Source organism: Plectropomus leopardus, chromosome 12 (genome assembly GCF_026936395.1).
Source record: "Plectropomus leopardus strain MGB_pleo_1.0 chromosome 12, ASM2693639v1, whole genome shotgun sequence".
Classification (NCBI taxonomy): Eukaryota; Metazoa; Chordata; class Actinopteri; order Perciformes; family Serranidae; genus Plectropomus; species Plectropomus leopardus.
This window is the reverse complement of record NC_142187.1, coordinates 30,126,186-30,146,310: the sequence shown is the minus strand read 5'-3', so window position 1 is coordinate 30,146,310 and position 20,125 is coordinate 30,126,186. Positions and strand designations below refer to the sequence as shown.

Here is a 20,125-nt window from a genome sequence, read left to right as displayed (position 1 = left end):
AGTACCACCAATCACACAGATATGCAATGTTGGAAACTAACTGCCCTGCAGACTCTAATGAGGCAAAAATATCAATAAAATTGGAATAATACAAAAATAAAAGAATACAATACCCTGTGAAAATATAATATGAAAACAAAATCAGTAATATATATTTTAAAGCATTTAAAATAAACAGTATGCTAGAATTAATTCATTTGAATATTTCATAAGTTTTTGGGGTTGGAGGGTTTTCTAGATTTTTCTGCATTTTCTTTCCCCTTTAATACTTAAAGTAAATGCTCCTGATTACACCTACTTTCTTTAATTTAAGTAACACTTTGAATGCATTACATTTACTTGCAACAGTGTTCTCACAGTGTGGTATAAAGTAAAGGATCTGAATACTTCCTCCACCACTGCTTGACATTAATCCAAAGTATTTTTTAAATTTCTATGCAAAAAGTCAAAATTCTGAATTTACATAAAAAGTGATACAAGATAAATAATGCCACTGGAGAAAAACTCACTGTTATCAGTGTTATTCAACATTTAAGGCTAATTGCCAATTTTCATTACATAAACACTCACATGCTTGATTATGTATAAACTTGAAAAAATGAATAATGCTGTCTGTATTTATTTTCCCACTTGTACCTACTTTGCTCCCATAATCCCCCATAAAACCCCAAGAATAACAAACACACACCCATGCACACACACACATAGATTTTTGTTCCAAATCAAAGTTTTGTAACTCTGTGAGAGTTTAAACTGTTGCAACATCATCTGGTTATTGAACTGCATGAACAAACACTAAAGCGGAATACATCCGACCTCTTTGGTAAGAGCTTTAAAATATTTTTTTATGCATTTTAACCAATGCAAGATGGCATTACGGTGATATTTAAAGCCTGAAAATAATGTTTTCTTGTGCTAGTGTTGCTGGTGAATGCTTTAAGTTACTGCCACATGACAAAGCCAATGTGATTATATGAAGTTTCACTTTGATTTGACCTGCAGAGAAAATGAAACTGCAGGAGTGTCACTGTCAGGATCTTTGGCACATTTTCACCCTTTAAGCTTCTTGATTTTACATTTGAGTAAAGACATTATGTACACCTCATGTTTCCAACCTGTTCATGCCTAGAAGCTGCCAGTTTCTAAACAAGGAGGGATGCCGTGAGAAAGAAGCACCTGTTTAGCCTGCATGCTGATATTTGCCAGTTTCTCATTGGTCAAGCAGAGAGAGAAAACCAGCATAAATACAAACTGCTGGCAGCAGGTGAGTGTGGTTTTCTCGCTCTTCCAGGGAAAGCAATGAAGTTGTTCATTCTGGTGGCTCTGTTCGGGCTCGGCCTCGCCCAGCACAACCCCCACACCAAGCACGGCAGGACGGCCATCGTCCACCTGTTTGAGTGGCGCTGGGCGGACATTGCTGCAGAGTGTGAGCGCTTCTTGGGTCCAAATGGCTACGGCGGAGTTCAGGTATGTACAGCTGAATCTTGGATAGCTTCTAAGTCTAGAGAGGGAGGTAAATAGGTGGCATATTTTATGACATATCTAAAATGATGATGGCAACATGTAGTCATTATATATAGCACTATAAAGTATAAATCATAATTAAGTTTTAGATTGTGATTATACTAAAGAATGGGGAGGTGACTGCGGCTCAGGAGGTTGAGAGGGTTCTCCAGTTTCTCCAGTCTGCACGTCAAAGTATCCTTGTGCAAGAAACTGAACCCAAAATTGCTCATGTGTGATTGGCCCTAATGTTTAGCTTAGTGGCAGGCGGCTCTTTGTTTGGTAGCCTCAGCAGTGGTGGAATCTAATTAAGAACATTTACTCAAGTACTGTTCGTTAATAAGAATTTGAGGTACTTTTACTTTACTTGGGTTTGTTATTTAAATTGAAGTTTCTGTGTAAAATCGCTAGAGCTGTAGTGTACATAGTAAGTATATTTTACCACAGTCTTCTGCCTGCAGATAATTCATGTGTTAAAAGTGAGAATGGCTGTGATGTGTTTCTGTTGCTCAGATCTCCCCTCCAAATGAGCACATTGTGCTGAACAATCCCTGGAGGCCCTGGTGGCAGAGATACCAACCAGTGGGCTACAACCTGTGCTCCAGATCCGGCAATGAGAACGAGCTGAGGGACATGATCACCAGATGCAACAACGTCGGGGTAAACTACAGTCATTTAGTGGAGGGCTTCAGGAACAATACTCCTCTGCGTTCGACACCACCTCGTAAATCTGCGGCCCTATACAAGACAACAAATTCTTACCAGATACATTGCATAACATTTGCTGCTTCATTCATTATGATCACATTGTTTTGTAGAGCTAAAGACATTTTTAATGAATTAATGCCTCTGTCTTGAAGAATAATCATTCACTCTTTTATTAGCTGCTGTCTCTTGTTTATAGTTTAATGCTTCAGTTTCTGGACCACCAACATCACTGTGAATAGCTTTGACGTATTCCTGTGACCTGAGAGTGAACTTAACGTGCCATAGAATAGAAGTGAACATGAGGACAGCTAATTATGGAGGTGTTGATTAGTTGTGTTGTGCCCTTAATCCTGTATCTAACCATAGGTCAACATCTATGTGGACGCTGTCATCAACCACATGTGCGGCGCCGGCGGTGGAGAGGGAACCCACTCTTCATGTGGAAGCTGGTTCAGTGCTAACAGGAAGGACTTCCCCAGTATCCCCTTCACCCACTGGGACTTCAATGACCACAAATGCAGGACTGGCAGCGGCAATATTGAGAACTACGGTGATGCCAATCAGGTAATGAATTCTGTGAAGGTGCTTTCAGACCTAGATTTTCACTGCTTTGGTTCCAATCAGGGAACACTTTTATTACAAAGTTGCGTCCAGTTAGTTTGTCTTCATTGCTGAAACTGAGCTATCACACAAGTACATGGACAAAAGATTTATTTTTATTTGGTCCACTTGTAAATGCTGCCCTGTTGCTGTTTTTGGTTGTTGAAATAAATGAAACTGGCGCTAGACCTCAGCCCATAATGCAAAGCACAGCGGACTACGGGAGCTGGTTCATGTCAAACAATGCATAATGCAACTGCTGTTGGTTGGAACACATTCTCACCCAAAACAAAGTTTGTTTATAACTGGAACACGACTACCTCTTCAAGAAGGAAGGTTTCAGCTCAGTTATTTGGTGCACAGCTGAGTCTGATTACTGTGTCCACACCTACCCAAACATACAACTTTTAGGGGGCAAACTCTCTCTTTTTCAACTTGATTAAATGCTGATGGATTGGCTAAAAAAACAGATTTGAGGTTCACTTGCGAGGAATGAAAAGCGTTAATACTAGTCCAAATTAACTGTTAGGCAGCCCGTGTTTTAATCTTTGGGTTTTAATCTTTGGGCTCATGAGTCATTGGTGTCAAAGTCCAAGTTGAGATGCAAGTCTTGATTTTGTCAAATCAGGTCTAAAGTCATCAAATTTGTGAGTCGAACAGAGTCCGAGTAACGTAACTTGAGTCTACACATCTGCGTATTACCATCTTACATTTCATAGGACGTTTCCGTATTCAAGGATTCATACAAGGGACCGTTTCTACCACAATGGTGATTCTAAACCAGGATAAAGGATAAGTAAATTGCAATCTAAATGCTTATTTATGGCTCCAGGTGCGTGACTGTCGTCTGGTCGGTCTGTTGGACCTTGCCCTGGAGAAAGACTACGTCAGGGGCAAGGTGGCCGACTTCATGAACAAGCTGATTGATATGGGTGTGGCTGGATTCAGAGTAGATGCCTGCAAGCACATGTGGCCTGGTGACCTGTCTGCCGTCTACGGTCGTCTGCACAACCTCAACACCAAGTGGTTCCCTGGTGGCTCCAGACCCTTCATCTTCCAGGAGGTAAGTTGTTTTGAATGATTTTTTCTAGAAGCTTACAACACAACCATCAACTTACATTATACCGTAGTGTTAAAAACATCTACTGATTCATATTTCGTCATATCTAGCGTCCCTTTCACACCTCTGTCTGTGATAGTTGTGTGTTTTACTGGTATAACTGGCTGAACCAAAAGGCTGGGTAATTTTGTTTAACTTGGAAGACATGCCCATAGCCAACATAGCAAGATATGATTGGATGACTACTAACTGCCAACACATGTTTTCCCAAACTTTTATTTATTTGTGGCAGTCTGAGTTGGGTCTAAAAGCTTTCATTTGCCTCATCCATTGATCTGATCAGTTCAGACTGGATCAAAAGACCAATTATTCACCCTGCTACTCAAACTAGTCAAACTGCTGATGAGGAAAAAAATAATTTGTGATGAGTTCTGTCTATGCTGCACTCACAAACTCACAAAAACATCTGAATTTAGATAGGGTACACATAAATTCAAATTCTGTGGGAAACACTGTACCATGACCAATATTTATGACTGATAGCGCAAAACAGCAGTCAACAGACTCGTGGGAAAATGAGCGCAGAACCAAGATGACAAACACATGCACACTGCAAGCGCTTGTTGTTAACCCAGAGCATATTACTAGTTGATGAGCACCTGTATAAATACAGGCAATGCTGATGCTATATAATGAAAGTGTTAAACTCAAAAGGCAAAGGTAGTAACTGGCAAAAACAGCCTGTTTTCTTAAACAATAACTGTGCTCAGTCTTCAACAACAACATGAATGTTTACAGGCAGAAATATGGTTCTTGTTATTGCTGAATCAAAAAAAAAAGTTGTTGAATTACTTTTTGTTCATCCACAATATCCACTGACATGGTGCAGGTAATCTAAACCATATCTGCTTTTAATAATATGAATGCTGTGGATTATGTGCTGATTTCCCCTTTAGGTTATTGATTTGGGAGGTGAACCAATCACATCCAGAGAGTACTTCCATCTGGGCAGGGTGACTGAGTTCAAATATGGTGCCAGGCTGGGAACTATCTTCAGAAAATGGAACGGCGAGAAGCTGTCTTATACCAAGTATGTGTGTTTTTGCCCGTGTGCCTGATTCATGATGTATTAGAATATTTATTTAACCCTGAGATCAATCCAATTTTCTGCATGAACTGTTGAATTGGACAAGTAGTTTCCAACTTGCAATGTTTGACAGAACTGACTAAAACTGGAGGAGTATTTTGTCCAAACTTGTATATTTTAGAAGTGAACTCCTCATTAGTGAAACTGTATTCTTGTGTTCAGGAACTGGGGAGAGGGATGGGGTTTCATGCCCAACGGCAATGCTCTCGTCTTCGTTGACAACCATGACAACCAGAGAGGCCACGGTGCCGGTGGTGCATCCATCGTCACCTTCTGGGACTCCAGGCTCTACAAGATGGCTGTTGGCTACATGCTGGCTCACCCTTATGGAGTAACCAGAGTAATGTCTAGCTTCCGCTGGAACCGCAACATTCACAATGGAAAGGTCGATTATCCTTTTTTAGGAATAATGTTAAAATGTGAAGGTGAATTTGGAACTTTTTTTTTTGTTAAACTTATTGATCCGTCATTATCTTGTAGGATCAGAATGACTGGATGGGCCCTCCCAGCCATGGTGACGGATCCACCAAGCCTGTTCCCATCAACCCTGACCAGACTTGTGGAGACGGATGGGTGTGCGAGCACAGATGGCGCCAGATTAAGTGAGTCCTCAGAAAGCAAGAGACAAGGAACTACTGACCTTACACTCACTTCTGCTGGGTCATATAGATGTGAAAACTATTTCCAATATTAATATTATTGTGTCATTTCTCCTTTTAAGGAACATGGTTACTTTCCGCAACGTCGTCAACGGACAGCCTCACTCCAACTGGTGGGACAACCAGAGCAACCAGGTTGCCTTTGGACGCGGTAACCGCGGATTCATCGTCTTCAACAACGATGACTGGTAAGAACTATCTACTTTATACCAACGCCCTGAGAGGCAAGTGAGATGTTTTGGCGAACCATTTTCCAAGTCTGATTGAAATTTGTTTCCTCTCCTGTGTTTATGACTTAAGAACAGGTGAAAAAAAGTTTGGCCAGGATAACGTTTCTAAATAATAGCTTACTAACAGACAATTTATGTATCTCATGTGAAGAGTGCATGGAGAAATTAAAATTCACCTGAGTAGTACAACAACAATTATCAAGAAAAATTATCCAACAAACAACTACAAAAAACCCTTTTTTTTCTCTCTATTTGTTTTCACGGATAAAAAAAAAGAAATGAGTATGTACAGCAAACACTTGAATTTAATGATCTGGAACAAAACGTTTTCCAAAACTGTTCCTGCCTGTTTCACAGATGAAAATAAATAAAGTTAGAAAAATAATCCTGGACAACTTTTTTTTTAACCCAAGTTTCACAGATGTGAAAACAGTTTAGAAAGATTATCCTGACAAAACCTTGTTTTCATCTTGGCTTTAAGTCATAAACACAGTAGAGAAAACAAATTGGATTTGACTAGAAAATGGATCACCACTTTTTTTTTTTCATTTGCCTCTCTTTAACTCTAACTGATACTGACATAATACTGATTTCATCCACTCAATTAAAGCAATAACCACATTAAACAAGTGTTAAGGACTGGATGAAGACGTATGTCAGCATCTTACTGACTGTTGGATATTAAATTAATTATGGCATAATCTCTTGTGATACATGTTTGGCTTTAAAACCTTTACTTCTGTTTTGTTTCTACCACTGCATAAAACATCCTTTCTTTCCCAAATTGACATCCTATTTGTTTACATATCCTGGTTGCAACAGGCTTTCACAGGAAATACAGAAAAATAAGAGAGCAAGATTCCCTCCGTTTGTTAACAAAGTTTCATTGTGGCGGTTTTAAAAACAATATGTACCTTGTCTTCACCTTCAGGAACCTGGATGTGACCCTGAACACTGGCATGCCCGGAGGCACCTACTGCGATGTCATTTCTGGCCAGAAAGACGGAGGCAGGTGCACTGGGAAGCAGATCCATGTTGGCGGTGATGGCCGCGCCCACTTCAAGATCAGCAACAGAGATGAGGACCCCTTTGTTGCCATCCATGCTGAGTCCAAGCTGTAAAAACATCGTGTACAACTTTGAATAAATCATATCGTTCAACTTAAATGATGAGCTTTTTTTATGGGTACAATTTTAAAACGGTCAAATTATTTTTGCCACTGACTATTGGTTTACCTTGAACATGCAGATTGATAGAAGGGAAAGACTTTCATTTTGCATTTCTTAAATAATGTGCACTGTTGCATGTGTAAGCAGCATAAACAACCATAAAGTTACTCTTTGAATTGACTGCAGTATCACATTCATGAAAAACACTACAGTGGCTAAGAAGTTTTGGTAATCGACTTTTCTACTACAGAGTAACCTCCTGCTGAGTGAAAAATTCAGTATCTTTCATTGATGCATTCACATGGAGAAAGAATGAACATAACGTCACAATTCCTGGTAAAGCTGTAAAAGCCTGTCGATTTCAAAGGACAAGAAATATTTTATGGGACATGAGGTTAACACTAAATGATATACAGTAGGTATCCTAAATGTGCTGGTATGTTTTAAATCAAGCACTTTCTCTAAAGAACCATTGGGGAGCTATTGGTGTATGAAAGGACATCCCATCATAACCATTATAACATGCTGCCCTGGGTTATCACTGACATTAAAATGTTATAGTGTGACAGTGCCATGAGGTGGCTCTCAAGACAGTTAATATGACTCCATATTTACATAGAATTTTAACTCTTGTATTTCGTGGCCCTCTGCGGGCCCTGCCCTCCCCCCCAAAGCTGATTGCTTTCAGTCATTGCTGGCGGAAAAAGGCTACAAGGCGGTGGCCATGATGATGAAGGCATTGAATGCGTCGTCACTGCTGCTAGCCTACCAGGCTGAGTTAGAGGATGAAATGTCAACCTCGCCTATTCCGGAGCTGTGGGACGAGCTGTGCATGGTTACAGACCTCTGCCTGCGTCTACACAGGTGCGCCGTCCAGGCATTGGAGAGAGCCATAGGCCTGATGATGGCGCAGGAGAGAGCTACGTGGCTAAACCTCTATCTATCTATCCTCTCCCTGAAGGAGAAAACTCAGCTCCTCGATGTTACAGTGGACCCGAAAGCCTTGTTCGGCCCAGCGATAGCCACCATGCAGAAATGTTGTGAGGAGAAGAAGAGGGAGGGGGAAGCATTGTAACTGTGTCTCCCCAAGAAAATCTCCACGGCCGAGTGAAGCGGAGGAGGGTCGGACCTGCAGAGAGCTCTGTGGAGCCCCAGCGTTGTCTCATAAGCACATACTAGTGTCCTTTCCTCTCAGTTCAATGTTCAATAAAAATGTTTTCAGGGGTGCACCCAGGATTCGAGCCGAGGGCACAGCCACATTTGTTCATAAAACATGTTAAAAACACTTAAAGACATTGAAAATAAAACAGGAACAGAATATGGCTGTGCAGCCGCACATGAAGCCACAGCCAGCCAGCCCCACTGCCTTATTGGGCAGAATGAGCGCTGTAGACGCTCAGTCGAATACGGCAGTGAGGCTGCATCTGGGTCTCGCCGCAATTATATTGGCATGCTCTGCGCCCTTGGGAATGCATGGCGTTTCTGACTACAGGTGTTACCATGGAACGATCCTGGCAAGGAAAATTAGACGCCTTTCTCGCGGGCTGTGGTGCCGAACCGGCAGAACAGCGATTGGCACATGGAGCTCAGATGCAGTTTGTTTACATAAACTGCCCGGAACTTCGTTGCCTGGTGGCATATATCAGCAGACTAGGGGGTCATCTGCAAACGTTGGCACACAGACTGATTGTGTGGAGTAGCTCTCGTCTGTTATCGCTGAGAGCCACGCACGTGCCGGGAATTTTGAACCGAGGGGCAGACTTGCTCTCCAGAGGCAATCCTCGCTACAAAGACTGGAACTCCACAGCGAAGTGGTGAACAGATTATGGGACAGATGCGATCAGGTGGAGATAGACCTCTTTGCATCAGAGGAGAACACGCAGTGTGCTCTGTTTTATTCCCTGACCGATCAGAGCGCCTCGATGGGGTTGGATGCGCTGGCACACGAGTGGCCGTGTGTCCTTCTGTACGCCCTTCCCCCATTAGAGCTGATCACTCCTACTCTCGCCAGGGTGTGGGAGAGGGGTCTTTTGCTAAATCTGATAGCTCCCCGATGACCAGGGAAACACTGACTGCAGGGATATATCAGCTGCTGTTTGCCCACCATGGCTTCTGCCATTACGCAAAGATCTCCTGTCGCAAGCGGACGGGGAGATCTTCCACCCTCATCCAGAGCGCATGGCTTTGCCCTTGTACGGCTAAATCTAACTGTCTCAAGGCTTCCACACAGTGTGATTACCAATATTCAGTCACTCCTCTACGTGTTGCTCATATGATGGCAAATGGGGTGCGTTTGAGGAGTGCTGCGTTAGGGCTGACATTGTGGCTTTCCAGAGTCCCGTGTCTGTCATTTTGACATTTCTACAGGGGCTGCTGGACAAGGGTCTAGCTTTCTCTACTGTCAAAGTGTGCTTAGCAGCTATATCAGCGTGCCACGAGTGCTTTGGGGATATAAAAGCAGGTTAACATCCCCTTATTTGTCAGTTTATGAAAGAAGCATGGTGCGTTCGGCCAGTATTAACGGCCCCGTGGGATCTATCTGGATGCGTTGTCACGCCCGCCTTTCAAGCCGTTGCAGCAGGTAGACCTAAAGATGCACTCCTTTAAAACGGCTTTATTGCTCACGCTGGCTTCTGCTAAGCGCATGAGTGACATTCATGCATTGTCGGTAAACCCATCATGTATGCAGTTTTCCGTGGGTGATTCGAAGGTTTTATGAAGACCTAACCTCGAGTTTGTGCCCAAGGTTTTTAACCCAGTGTCGTTGTACTGCACTATTGAACTGTTGGCTTTTCATCCTCCTCCTTTCACCAAGCAGAAGCAGGAACGGCTGAATGCGCTATGCCCCGTGCACGCATTGCGCACCTATGTTGAGAGGACAGCTGGCTTCAGGAAATCTGAACAGCTTTGTATCATGGGCTACACCACATGTGGGGAAACCACTTAGGATCCAGTGTGACAAACACTGGATCATGGGGGCTATTGCTATGGCCTATAACAGCAAGCTGCTACCCCCCGTTGGTCTGCATGCTGACTCCACTCATGGGATGGCCGAATCTGGGGCGTTATTTCAAGGTGTTTCTGTTGAAGAGGTATGTGCAGTTGTGCCTTAGGCTATGTCCCACACTTTCACCATATTCTTCAGGTTGGATGTGACTGCGCCTACACTGTCCCATACAGTCTTCAGCGTGGGTTCAGACTCAACTGTGGCAGTCTAACTGGCAGGGTTTTAATACCAGTCTTTGAGGTAAGCTTGTCTGGCAATACGGGAGTCTCTATATCCCACAGTGAGATACCGAAACGAGTGTTGAAAGAGAACTTTAGGTGAAGAAATTAACCCTGGTTCTCTGAAACATGAGTTAGGTATCTCACTGGACCACCCCCCTTGCCTGGAGCAAAGAAGGATCATGAAGGATTCGAATTGCACAAATGCACCTGGAGGAGGCAAGGATGGAGGAGAGAGGAGGCTTCTGGAGGAGCACATGAGAGAGGGTACACTGGTGCATCCTACACGGAAGTATTTTATCGAGTGGACAGCTTATGGAGCTCCCCGAGGGCCACGGAGATTCTTCATTTGTGTTGTGCCGTATAAATGCCGCACCCCCTCATGCGTCTTTATTTATTCACACAGTTTATTCTCACAGTGCAAATTCTGCAGAGTCACTAAAGAGATACACAAATAATATCATAGGACACCATATGTAGCCTAATTTAATGTGCCGTCACCTCGTGTGTTCTAAAAACTAACAGTGAACAAGTGTTAGGATAATTAAATTGTAAGTGTTTTGGCATCACACAAATCACCAACTTATTTAATTTAGGCCTTTTCTTTTTTTAATTTACAGTACAATGAATGATGCAGGCTGCCCACCAGCTGACCCCTAAACATGTGCATTATTCAATGACCCGAACCCAACCCGCACACACTGAAACTGTCTGATAATAACACACCTTGGCTCTTTTTTTATCTCATTTACAGTAAATATTACGATGAACGTGTTTTCTACATAGTACCTTCATACAGCAAGTTCTTACCCATCTTTTATGTGATTACACCTTCAGTATAATCTCACACGGACAGCTTATATGCTACAGAGGTTTGTTTATGTAATGATAGTGTACATTTAATAAAGCCAATTCAGTGTGGACACAGAGACGCTTCCTTGATATTAAAACACGCTGTTAGACTTTTGTATTTGCAGAGGGAAATATTTTTACTGGACATTATGACCGGAGAAATTAATCCTAAATATGTAGAACAGATGTTCCTGCTCAGATGCAGAATAACGCAGCGCAGCAGCTGATGATGAGGCTGCTGCTGTGTGACAGAGATGGAGAGACAGGAGAGGACGAGGGGGTGGCAATGTTTTTTTTATTTTAATTATTAATAAATTACAAAGAATACTGCTTTGCTCTGTCACTTTATGACCTGCCCGCCCAAAACCTGCGATATTCTTTAATAAGCTCGCCCAAAACGACCGACCCGCGCAGGGAGAGGGAGGTGGAGGGGGCACCTGCTAATACATCCATGGCTGCGAGTCATCACTGACACACACTCTTACACAGAGAGACTGTGTGGTGTATAACTGTTCAGATATTAATGCAACGAAATAAATGGCTTTAATAATCCCTATTAGACTATAAAGGAATATTAAATGGTAAGTAATAATAGACCTACTATAGGCAACCAATAATCAGCTGTTAAACAATTCACATAAGTGAATGAAGACATCCTGTGTAGTATTGACCTACTTTTTGCTGTCTTGTAAGGTTCTGAAATGGTTCTTTAATAAGGGCTCCCTGCTTGTCAGTCTGGCAGGTGATCAACTGTACAGTCATCTGTTACTGACGCCACTTCAGACTGACAAACCTAAAGTTACTGGCACATGACAAAACCAGTGTGACTGAAGTTTCATTTTAATTTGACCTGAAGAGAAAATGAAACTGCAAAAGTGTAACTGTTGGGATCTTTGGCACATTTTCACCCTCTTTAAGCTTCCTCTTTTTACATTTGAGTAAAGACATTATAACAACCTCATGTTTCCAAACTGTACATGCCTAGAAGCGTCCAGTTTCTAAACTAGTAGAGACACCATGAAAAAGAAAAACCTGTTTAGCCTGCCAATATTTGCCAGTTTCTCATTGGTCCAGCGGAAAGAAGAAGGGACAATAAAAAAGACAAACTGCTTGGCAGCAGGTGAATTTGATTTTCTCGCTCTTCCAGGGAAAGCAATGTTGTTCATTCTGGTGGCTCTGTTCGGGCTCGGCCTCGCCCAGCACAACCCCCACACCAAGCACGGCAGGACGGCCATCGTCCACCTGTTTGAGTGGCGCTGGGCGGACATTGCTGCAGAGTGTGAGCGCTTCTTGGGTCCAAATGGCTACGGCGGAGTTCAGGTATGTACAGCTGAATCTTGGATAGCTTCTAAGTCTAGAGAGGGGGGTAAATAGGTGGCATATTTTATGCCATATCTAAAATGATGATGGCAACATGTAGACATTATTCATAGTGCCATGAAGTATGAATCGTAAAACCACAATTACCTTCTAAACTAAGCACAAAAAGTAAGTAAATTTGTGTTGGGTAGATTATTTCCTTGTTGTAACAATGCTTCTTGGCAATAAATCCTATACTGTTGGAAAGCCTGTCTATTCCCTTTTAAATGGTGCCACATTTGTAAGAAACATGCATTTGTGGGATGAGCAGCAGAGCTGAGTATGTGGGTTACACCCATGAACAATTTGCCAAATCTTCTCTGCCAATGTCAACAGCTTATTCTGCTCCTGACTCTTGTTTGGCATTGTTTGGTGGATTAGATGACTAAAGCCACAACAGCCTGGCTACTCCTACTCATACTGGTCATGCCGGTTCTTCAACGGTATAAGATTTGTTACCAAGAAGCATGATGACTTTATATTAAAAAAAGGGGGGGGTGACTGTGGCTCAGGAGGTTGAGGGGGTTCTCCAGTTTCTCCAGTCTGCACGTCAAAGTATCCTTGTGCAAGATATTGAACCCAGAATTGCACGTGTGTGATTGGTACAAATGTTTAACTTAGTGGCAGGCGGCTATTTGTATGGGTGCCTCTGCAGTAGTCGAATGTGACCAAGTACATTTACTCAAGTACTGTACTTAAGTAAGTGTGAGTGGAAAAAGTGCACTGCAAGTGTGAGTCCATTGTCATAAATTATATCAAATTAATCAGACAAGTAAAATCAACAGGTGACAAATTATTTTAGCTAAACATAACAAAGAAAAGGTGCTTCTTGTCTTGAATGTTACTGTTTCATCAGTTTCTGTTTATGAGTGGGAAAATGAGTCTCTTCTGTTGGCCTCATAAAAAAAATACAAAATGAGAAAGCGAATACAAATCTTAAAGCCTTTTAAAGGGGTTCAACAGTCTATATCTGTCTCTTTCCCTTCACTAAAATTTAAAGGGGTACACCAGTGATTTAGTTTCACACTTCCACACCTTTGAAGGAATCACAAGAGTAAGAAGGTGAAAATCGGAGCATTGAAAACAGACATAATCTAATTCATAGTACAGATCAAGCTCCAAAACACTCATTTTCCAAAATGCCCCTTTAAAGTGTCTATTATAACTGCCTTTATTAACCCTAACAAGCTGATTAATGCTCCTCATGATCATTAAATTGAAGTTTCTGTGTAAAACCGCTAGAGCTGTAGTGTACATAGTAAGTATATTTTACCACAGTCTTCTGCCTGCAGATAATTCATGTGTTAAAAGTGAGAATGGCTGTGATGTGTTTCTGTTGCTCAGATCTCCCCTCCAAATGAGCACATTGTGCTGAACAATCCCTGGAGGCCCTGGTGGCAGAGATACCAACCAGTGGGCTACAACCTGTGCTCCAGATCCGGCAATGAGAACGAGCTGAGGGACATGATCACCAGATGCAACAACGTCGGGGTAAACTACAGTCATTTAGTGGAGGGCTTCAGGAACAATACTCCTCTGCGTTCGACACCACCTCGTAAATCTGCGGTCCTATAGAGTGGAGAAGTGATGAACCCTAAAACACGGAAGTCCGTTAGCCTTTTAGCACTTGCGGTTAGTCTTAAAGTCTATGGGTTTCTTGAATGGGTTTTCGGTAAAATGCCTTAAATAAGGTCTGTGGTTAACACAGGCTAAAGATATTTAGATGTTTTATCCTGCAACATAAAAAATATCTGCTTACACACGAACTTGAACTTTTAACGTTTTACTCGTCTTAAAAAGGCGGTTGCTAACAAGTAGCTAAATGGGACTATGGTGTTTGTCGGGGACGTTAGATGTCATCACAGCGGACACAGAAACTCATTAAACCCACTTGTCCACCTTTACAGCTTTACAGAGTCACATTCTCGTAGATTTATCTGTTTATAATATTTTTTGATCGTGTTTTAATGTGTTTTTACAGTGTTTGTAGTTGTGACGTTTAAGTCGTGCGACCACGATGTAGTTATTGTAAAGCCTAACAATAGCTTTTTGCTTCTGGCGATTTCATTTACACTTCAAAACACACAAAAGCAGTGTTCATCTGTGAAGATTATCACGCTGAACAAAACGTAAGTATCATGAACTTGTGTTCGACAGAGAGCCTATTTTTGGCGATAATCGAAAATCCCATTCAAACATCCCATAAGGTTTTTCACGAGGGAACCAGTCCGATGGCAACTTAATGGTTGGCCTACAAAAATACGTCATCCCTTCACCACTCTATACACTCAAGACAACAAATTCTTACCAGATACACCGCATAACATTTGCCGCGTCATTCATCATGATCACATTGTTTTGTAGAACTAAAGACATTTTTAATGAATTAATGCCTCTGTCTTGAAGAATAATCATTCACTCTTTTATTAGCTGCTGTCTCTTGTTTATAGTTTAATGCTTCAGTGTCTGGACCACCAACATCACTGTGAACCAATAGCTTTGACGTATTCCTGTGACCTGAGAGTGAACTTAACGTGCCATAGGATAGAAGTGAACATGAGGACAGCTAATTATGGAGGTGTTGATTAGTTGTGTTGCGCCCTTAATCCTGTATCTAACCATAGGTCAACATCTATGCGGACGCTGTCATCAACCACATGTGCCGTGCCAGCAGTGGAGAGGGAACCCACTCTTCATGTGGAAGCTGGTTCAGTGCTAACAGGAAGGACTTCCCCAGTATCCCCTTTTCCCACTTGGACATCAATGACCACAAATGCAAGACTGGCAGTGGCAATATCGAGAACTACGGTGATGCCAATCAGGTAATGAATTTTTGTGAGGGTGCTTTTAAACCTAAGTTTTCAATGCTCCGGTCCGAATAATCATATTAAAAAGTTGCAAAATTGCCTTGTGGTGGAAAATTATAGTTCATTATTTACTACATATTTTCACATATACCAAACACTACACTATATTTCATTTGTCTTGACTTGTGCTAAATTATTGACATATTTTATATCACTATAACAGGTTAAGTTACCATGGCTTTATCCTGAGTGTACTCAGGGCAGCATTTACAAGTGGACCAAATTAAACATTTCTTTAGTCCACGTATTTCCATGATAGCTCACATTCATGTTGCTGTTTTTGGTTGCTGAAATAAATGAAACTGGCTGTAGGTTTTAAGGAGTTTCAAGTCAAAAGGCTTCAGTCCAGATTAAGTCATGAGACATTGGTGTTAAAGTCCAAGTTGAGATGCAGGTCTTGATTTTGTCAAATCAGGTCTGAGTCCTCAAATTTGTGAGTCGAGCTGAGTCTGAGTAATGTGACTTAAGTCTACACATCTGCTTATTACCTTCTTACCATTTTCCATATTCAAGGATTCATTCAAGGGATCGTTTCTACCACAATGACTATTCTTAACCAGGACGAAGAATAAATAAATTGTAATCTAAATGCTTATTTATGGCTCCAGGTGCGTGACTGTCGTCTGGACGGTCTGTTGGACCTCGCCCTGGAGAAAGACTACGTCAGGGGCAAGGTGGCCGACTTCATGAACAAGCTGATTGATATGGGTGTGGCTGGATTCAGAGTGGATGCCAGCAAGCACATGTGGCCTGGTGACCTGTCTGCCGTCTACAGTCGTCTGCACAACCTCAACACCAAGTGGTTCCCTGGTGGCTCTAGACCCTTCATCTACCAGGAGGTAAGTTGTTTTGAATGATTTTTTTTCCTAGAAGCTTACAACACAACCATCAGCTTACATTATACTGTAGTGTTAAAAACATCTACTGATGCATATGTCAAGTTTTCTTATCACACCTCTGTATTTGATAGTTGTGTTTAACTGGCATAACTGGCTGAACCAAAAGGCTGGGTGATTTTGTTTTACTTGGAAGACATGCCGACAGCCAACATAGCAAGATGTGACTGGATGACTACTAACTGCAAACACAGGGTTTCCCACACCTCATTGATTTGTGGCAGTCTGCCATGATTAAAACATCTGCCACCACGTATTGATTTTAAATTTTTGGGGCTAGAGCATTAATTAGGAGTGTTTTTGGAATATAGATACTGTTTGGGTATTGTTTGCGCCACACTCTCGGAGCATAGAGCATACTCTGGGCACAGATGGAGCAGTAGACTGCCAGCTGCAGTAAAAGTCAAACTTAACCATTCATTGAGTTGGGTCTGAAAGCTTTCATTCACCTCATCCATTGATCTGATCAGCTCAAAACGGATCAGAAGACAAATTATCCACCCTGCTATTCAAACTACTCAAACTGCTGATGAGGAAAAAAATAATTGGTGACAAGTTCTGTCTATGCTGCACTCACGAACTCACAAAAACATCTGAATTTAGATAGGGTACACACAGATTAAAATTCTGTGAGAAACACTGTACCATGAGCAATTGTTATAACTGATAGTGCAAAACAGCAAAGGTAGTAACTGGCAAAAATAGCCTGAGATCTTAAAAAATAAGTGTGCTCTGTCTTCAACAACAACATTAATGTTTACAGGCAGAAATATGGTTCTTGTTATTGCTAAATCAAAAAAAAAAGATCTTACTTGTTGAATTACTTTTTGTTCATCTACAATATTCACTGACATGGTGCAGGTAATCTAAACCATATCTGCTTTTAATAATATGAATGCTGTGGATTATGTGCTGATTTCCCCTTTAGGTTATTGATTTGGGAGGTGAACCAATCACATCCAGAGAGTACTTCCATCTGGGCAGGGTGACTGAGTTCAAATATGGTGCCAAGCTGGGAACTATCTTCAGAAAATGGAACGGGGAGAAGCTGTCTTATACCAAGTATGTGTGTTTTTGCCCGTGTGCCTGATTCATGATGTATTAGAATATTTATTTAACCCTGAGATCAATCCAATTTTCTGCATGAATTGTTGAATTGGACAAGTAGTTTCCAACTTGCAATGTTTGACAGAATTGACTAAAACTGGAGGAGTATTTTGTCCAAACTTGTATATTTTAGAAGTGAACTCCTCATTAGTGAAACTGTATTCTTGCGTTCAGGAACTGGGGAGAGGGATGGGGTTTCATGCCCAACGGCAATGCTCTCGTCTTCGTTGACAACCACGACAACCAGAGAGGCCACGGTGCCGGTGGTGCATCCATTGTCACCTTCTGGGACTCCAGGCTCTACAAGATGGCTGTTGGCTACATGCTGGCTCACCCTTATGGAGTAACCAGAGTAATGTCTAGCTTCCGCTGGAACCGCAACATTGTCAATGGAAAGGTAGATTATCCTTTTTTAGGAATAATGTTAAAATGTGAAGGTGAATTTGGAACTTTTTTTTTTTGTTAAACTTATTGATCCGTCATTATCTTGTAGGATCAGAATGACTGGATGGGCCCTCCCAGCCATGGTGACGGATCCACCAAGCCTGTTCCCATCAACCCTGACCAGACTTGTGGAGACGGATGGGTGTGCGAGCACAGATGGCGCCAGATCACGTGAGTCCTCAGAAAGCAAGAGACAAGGAACTACTGACCTTACACTCACTTCTGCTGGGTCATATAGATGTGAAAACTATTTCCAATATTAATATTATTGTGTCATTTCTCCTTTTAAGGAACATGGTTACTTTCCGCAACGTTGTCAACGGACAGCCTCACTCCAACTGGTGGGACAACCAGGGCAACCAGGTTGCCTTTGGACGCGGTAACCGTGGATTCATCGTCTTCAACAACGATGACTGGTAAGAGCTATCTACTTTATACGAACGCCCTGAGAGGCAAGTGAGATGTTTTGGTGAACCATTTTCCAAGTCTGATTGAAATTGAAATTGAATTGTTTCCTGTGTTTATGACTGAAGAACAGGTGAAAAAAAGTTTGGCCAGGATAACGTTTCTAAATAATAGCTTACTAACAGACAATTTATGTATCTCATGTTAAGAGTGCATGGAGAAATTAAAATTCACCTAAAATAAAACACAAATGCTATTAGACCTATTTAAACACACTGGGTAGTCATACACTTCAGTCTCTTGTGATCAAGTGTTAAACAAGTGTTAAGGACTGGATGAAGACGTTTGTCAGAATCTTATTGACTGTTGGATATTAAAATAAATAAATAAATTATGGCATAATCTCTTGTGATACATGTTTGGCTTTAAAACCTTTACTTCTGTTTTGTTTCTACCACTGCATAAAACATCCTTTCTTTCCCAAATTGACATCCTATTTGTTTACATATCCTGGTTGCAACATACTTTAACAGGAAATACAGAAAAATAAGAGAGCAAGATCCCCTCCGTTTGTTAACAAAGTTTCATTGTGGTGGTTTTAAAAACAATATGTACCTTGTCTTCACCTTCAGGAACCTGGATGTGACCCTGAACACTGGCATGCCCGGAGGCACCTACTGCGATGTCATTTCTGGCCAGAAAGACGGAGGCAGGTGCACTGGGAAGCAGATCCATGTTGACTGTGACGGCCACGCCCACTTCCAGATCAGCAACAGAGATGAGGACCCCTTTGTTGCCATCCATGCTGAGTCCAAACTGTAAAAGCATCATGTACAACTTTGAATAAATCATATCGTTCAACTTAAATGATGAGCTTTTTTTATGGATACAATTTTAAAACTGTCAAATTATTTTTGCCACTGACTATTGGTTTACCTTGAACATGCAGATTGATAGAAGGGAAAGACTTTCATTTTGCATTTCTCAAAAAAATGTGCACTGCTGCATGTGTAAGCAGCACAACTAACTGTGAAGTTAGTCTTTGTATTGACTGCAGTATCACATGCATGGAAAACACTATAGGGGCTAAGAAGTTTTGGTAATTGACTTTACAGTGTAACCCCCTACTGAGTGAAAAATTCAGTATCTTTCATTGATGCATTCACATGAAGAAAGAATAAATATAACGTCACAAACCCTGGTAAAGCTATAAAAGCCTGTCATGCAATCAACTGTTCTCCCCATACATCGCAGCTGTCATGTGTGAGAGGGGCTGCATCATTTGCAAAGTGTTAATGCCTCCCATCTATATTTGCTAAATTAAAGGACAACATGGATGAATCACCCATATGCAAAAAAGTGTCCATCTGTTCGTCAAATCTGGTCAGATCAGACATGAAGAATTATACTGTTTGACCACCAACTGTTCAAAAAGTTGTGTTAATCAAACTTTAGTATCCTTTAAAGCCTTTGCAGTGACAGCAGTTCAGCTGTCTTCATGGGAAGTTACACAATATTTAAAAGGCTAATAGATTGTCAGACACTTTAAACACTGAAGGCCAGGGTAGCAAGAGTTACAGCATCAACTCTAATAATTACCAGAGATTTGCTATTTAAACAATATTTATAAGCATAATGTAGAGTTAGAAATACAGTGATTTGAGAAGTTTTGCTCAGATCTGTCCGCTTTGTCAGCAATGCAAGTAGTAAGCTAGTTAACTGGATGTGCTAACGTATGCAGTTTACACTTGAGCAGATACACACTGTGCTCGATCTTACACCCCTTGCAAAGCTGGGCAGGAAAAGTGTCATTGCTAGTTTCAAACCAAGCAGCAACCTGACAAATGAAGTCAATGTGGAAGTGCTGAAAGTTGCAGTTGATCAACTGGCCACC

The 20,125-nt window shown here is 41.6% G+C and overlaps 2 protein-coding genes across 2 annotated transcripts; both read left to right on the top strand.

Annotated features, from left to right (window-relative positions):
- Window positions 1-709: 709 nt before the first annotated feature.
- Window positions 710-7,073, top strand: LOC121951811 (alpha-amylase). The gene is made up of 10 exons (XM_088085789.1): window positions 710-823; window positions 1,130-1,467; window positions 2,017-2,163; window positions 2,578-2,775; window positions 3,644-3,874; window positions 4,828-4,961; window positions 5,181-5,403; window positions 5,499-5,620; window positions 5,740-5,865; window positions 6,839-7,073. The coding sequence occupies exons 2-10, from the start codon at window positions 1,300-1,302 to the stop codon at window positions 7,026-7,028; spliced, it is 1,539 nt and encodes a 512-aa protein (XP_087941915.1). The 5' UTR covers window positions 710-823; window positions 1,130-1,299; the 3' UTR covers window positions 7,029-7,073.
- Window positions 7,074-12,290: 5,217 nt separating this feature from the next.
- Window positions 12,291-19,098, top strand: LOC121951176 (alpha-amylase-like). The gene is made up of 9 exons (XM_042497416.2): window positions 12,291-12,473; window positions 13,857-14,003; window positions 15,137-15,334; window positions 15,988-16,218; window positions 17,204-17,337; window positions 17,557-17,779; window positions 17,876-17,997; window positions 18,117-18,242; window positions 18,864-19,098. The coding sequence occupies exons 1-9, from the start codon at window positions 12,309-12,311 to the stop codon at window positions 19,051-19,053; spliced, it is 1,536 nt and encodes a 511-aa protein (XP_042353350.2). The 5' UTR covers window positions 12,291-12,308; the 3' UTR covers window positions 19,054-19,098.
- Window positions 19,099-20,125: the final 1,027 nt, after the last annotated feature.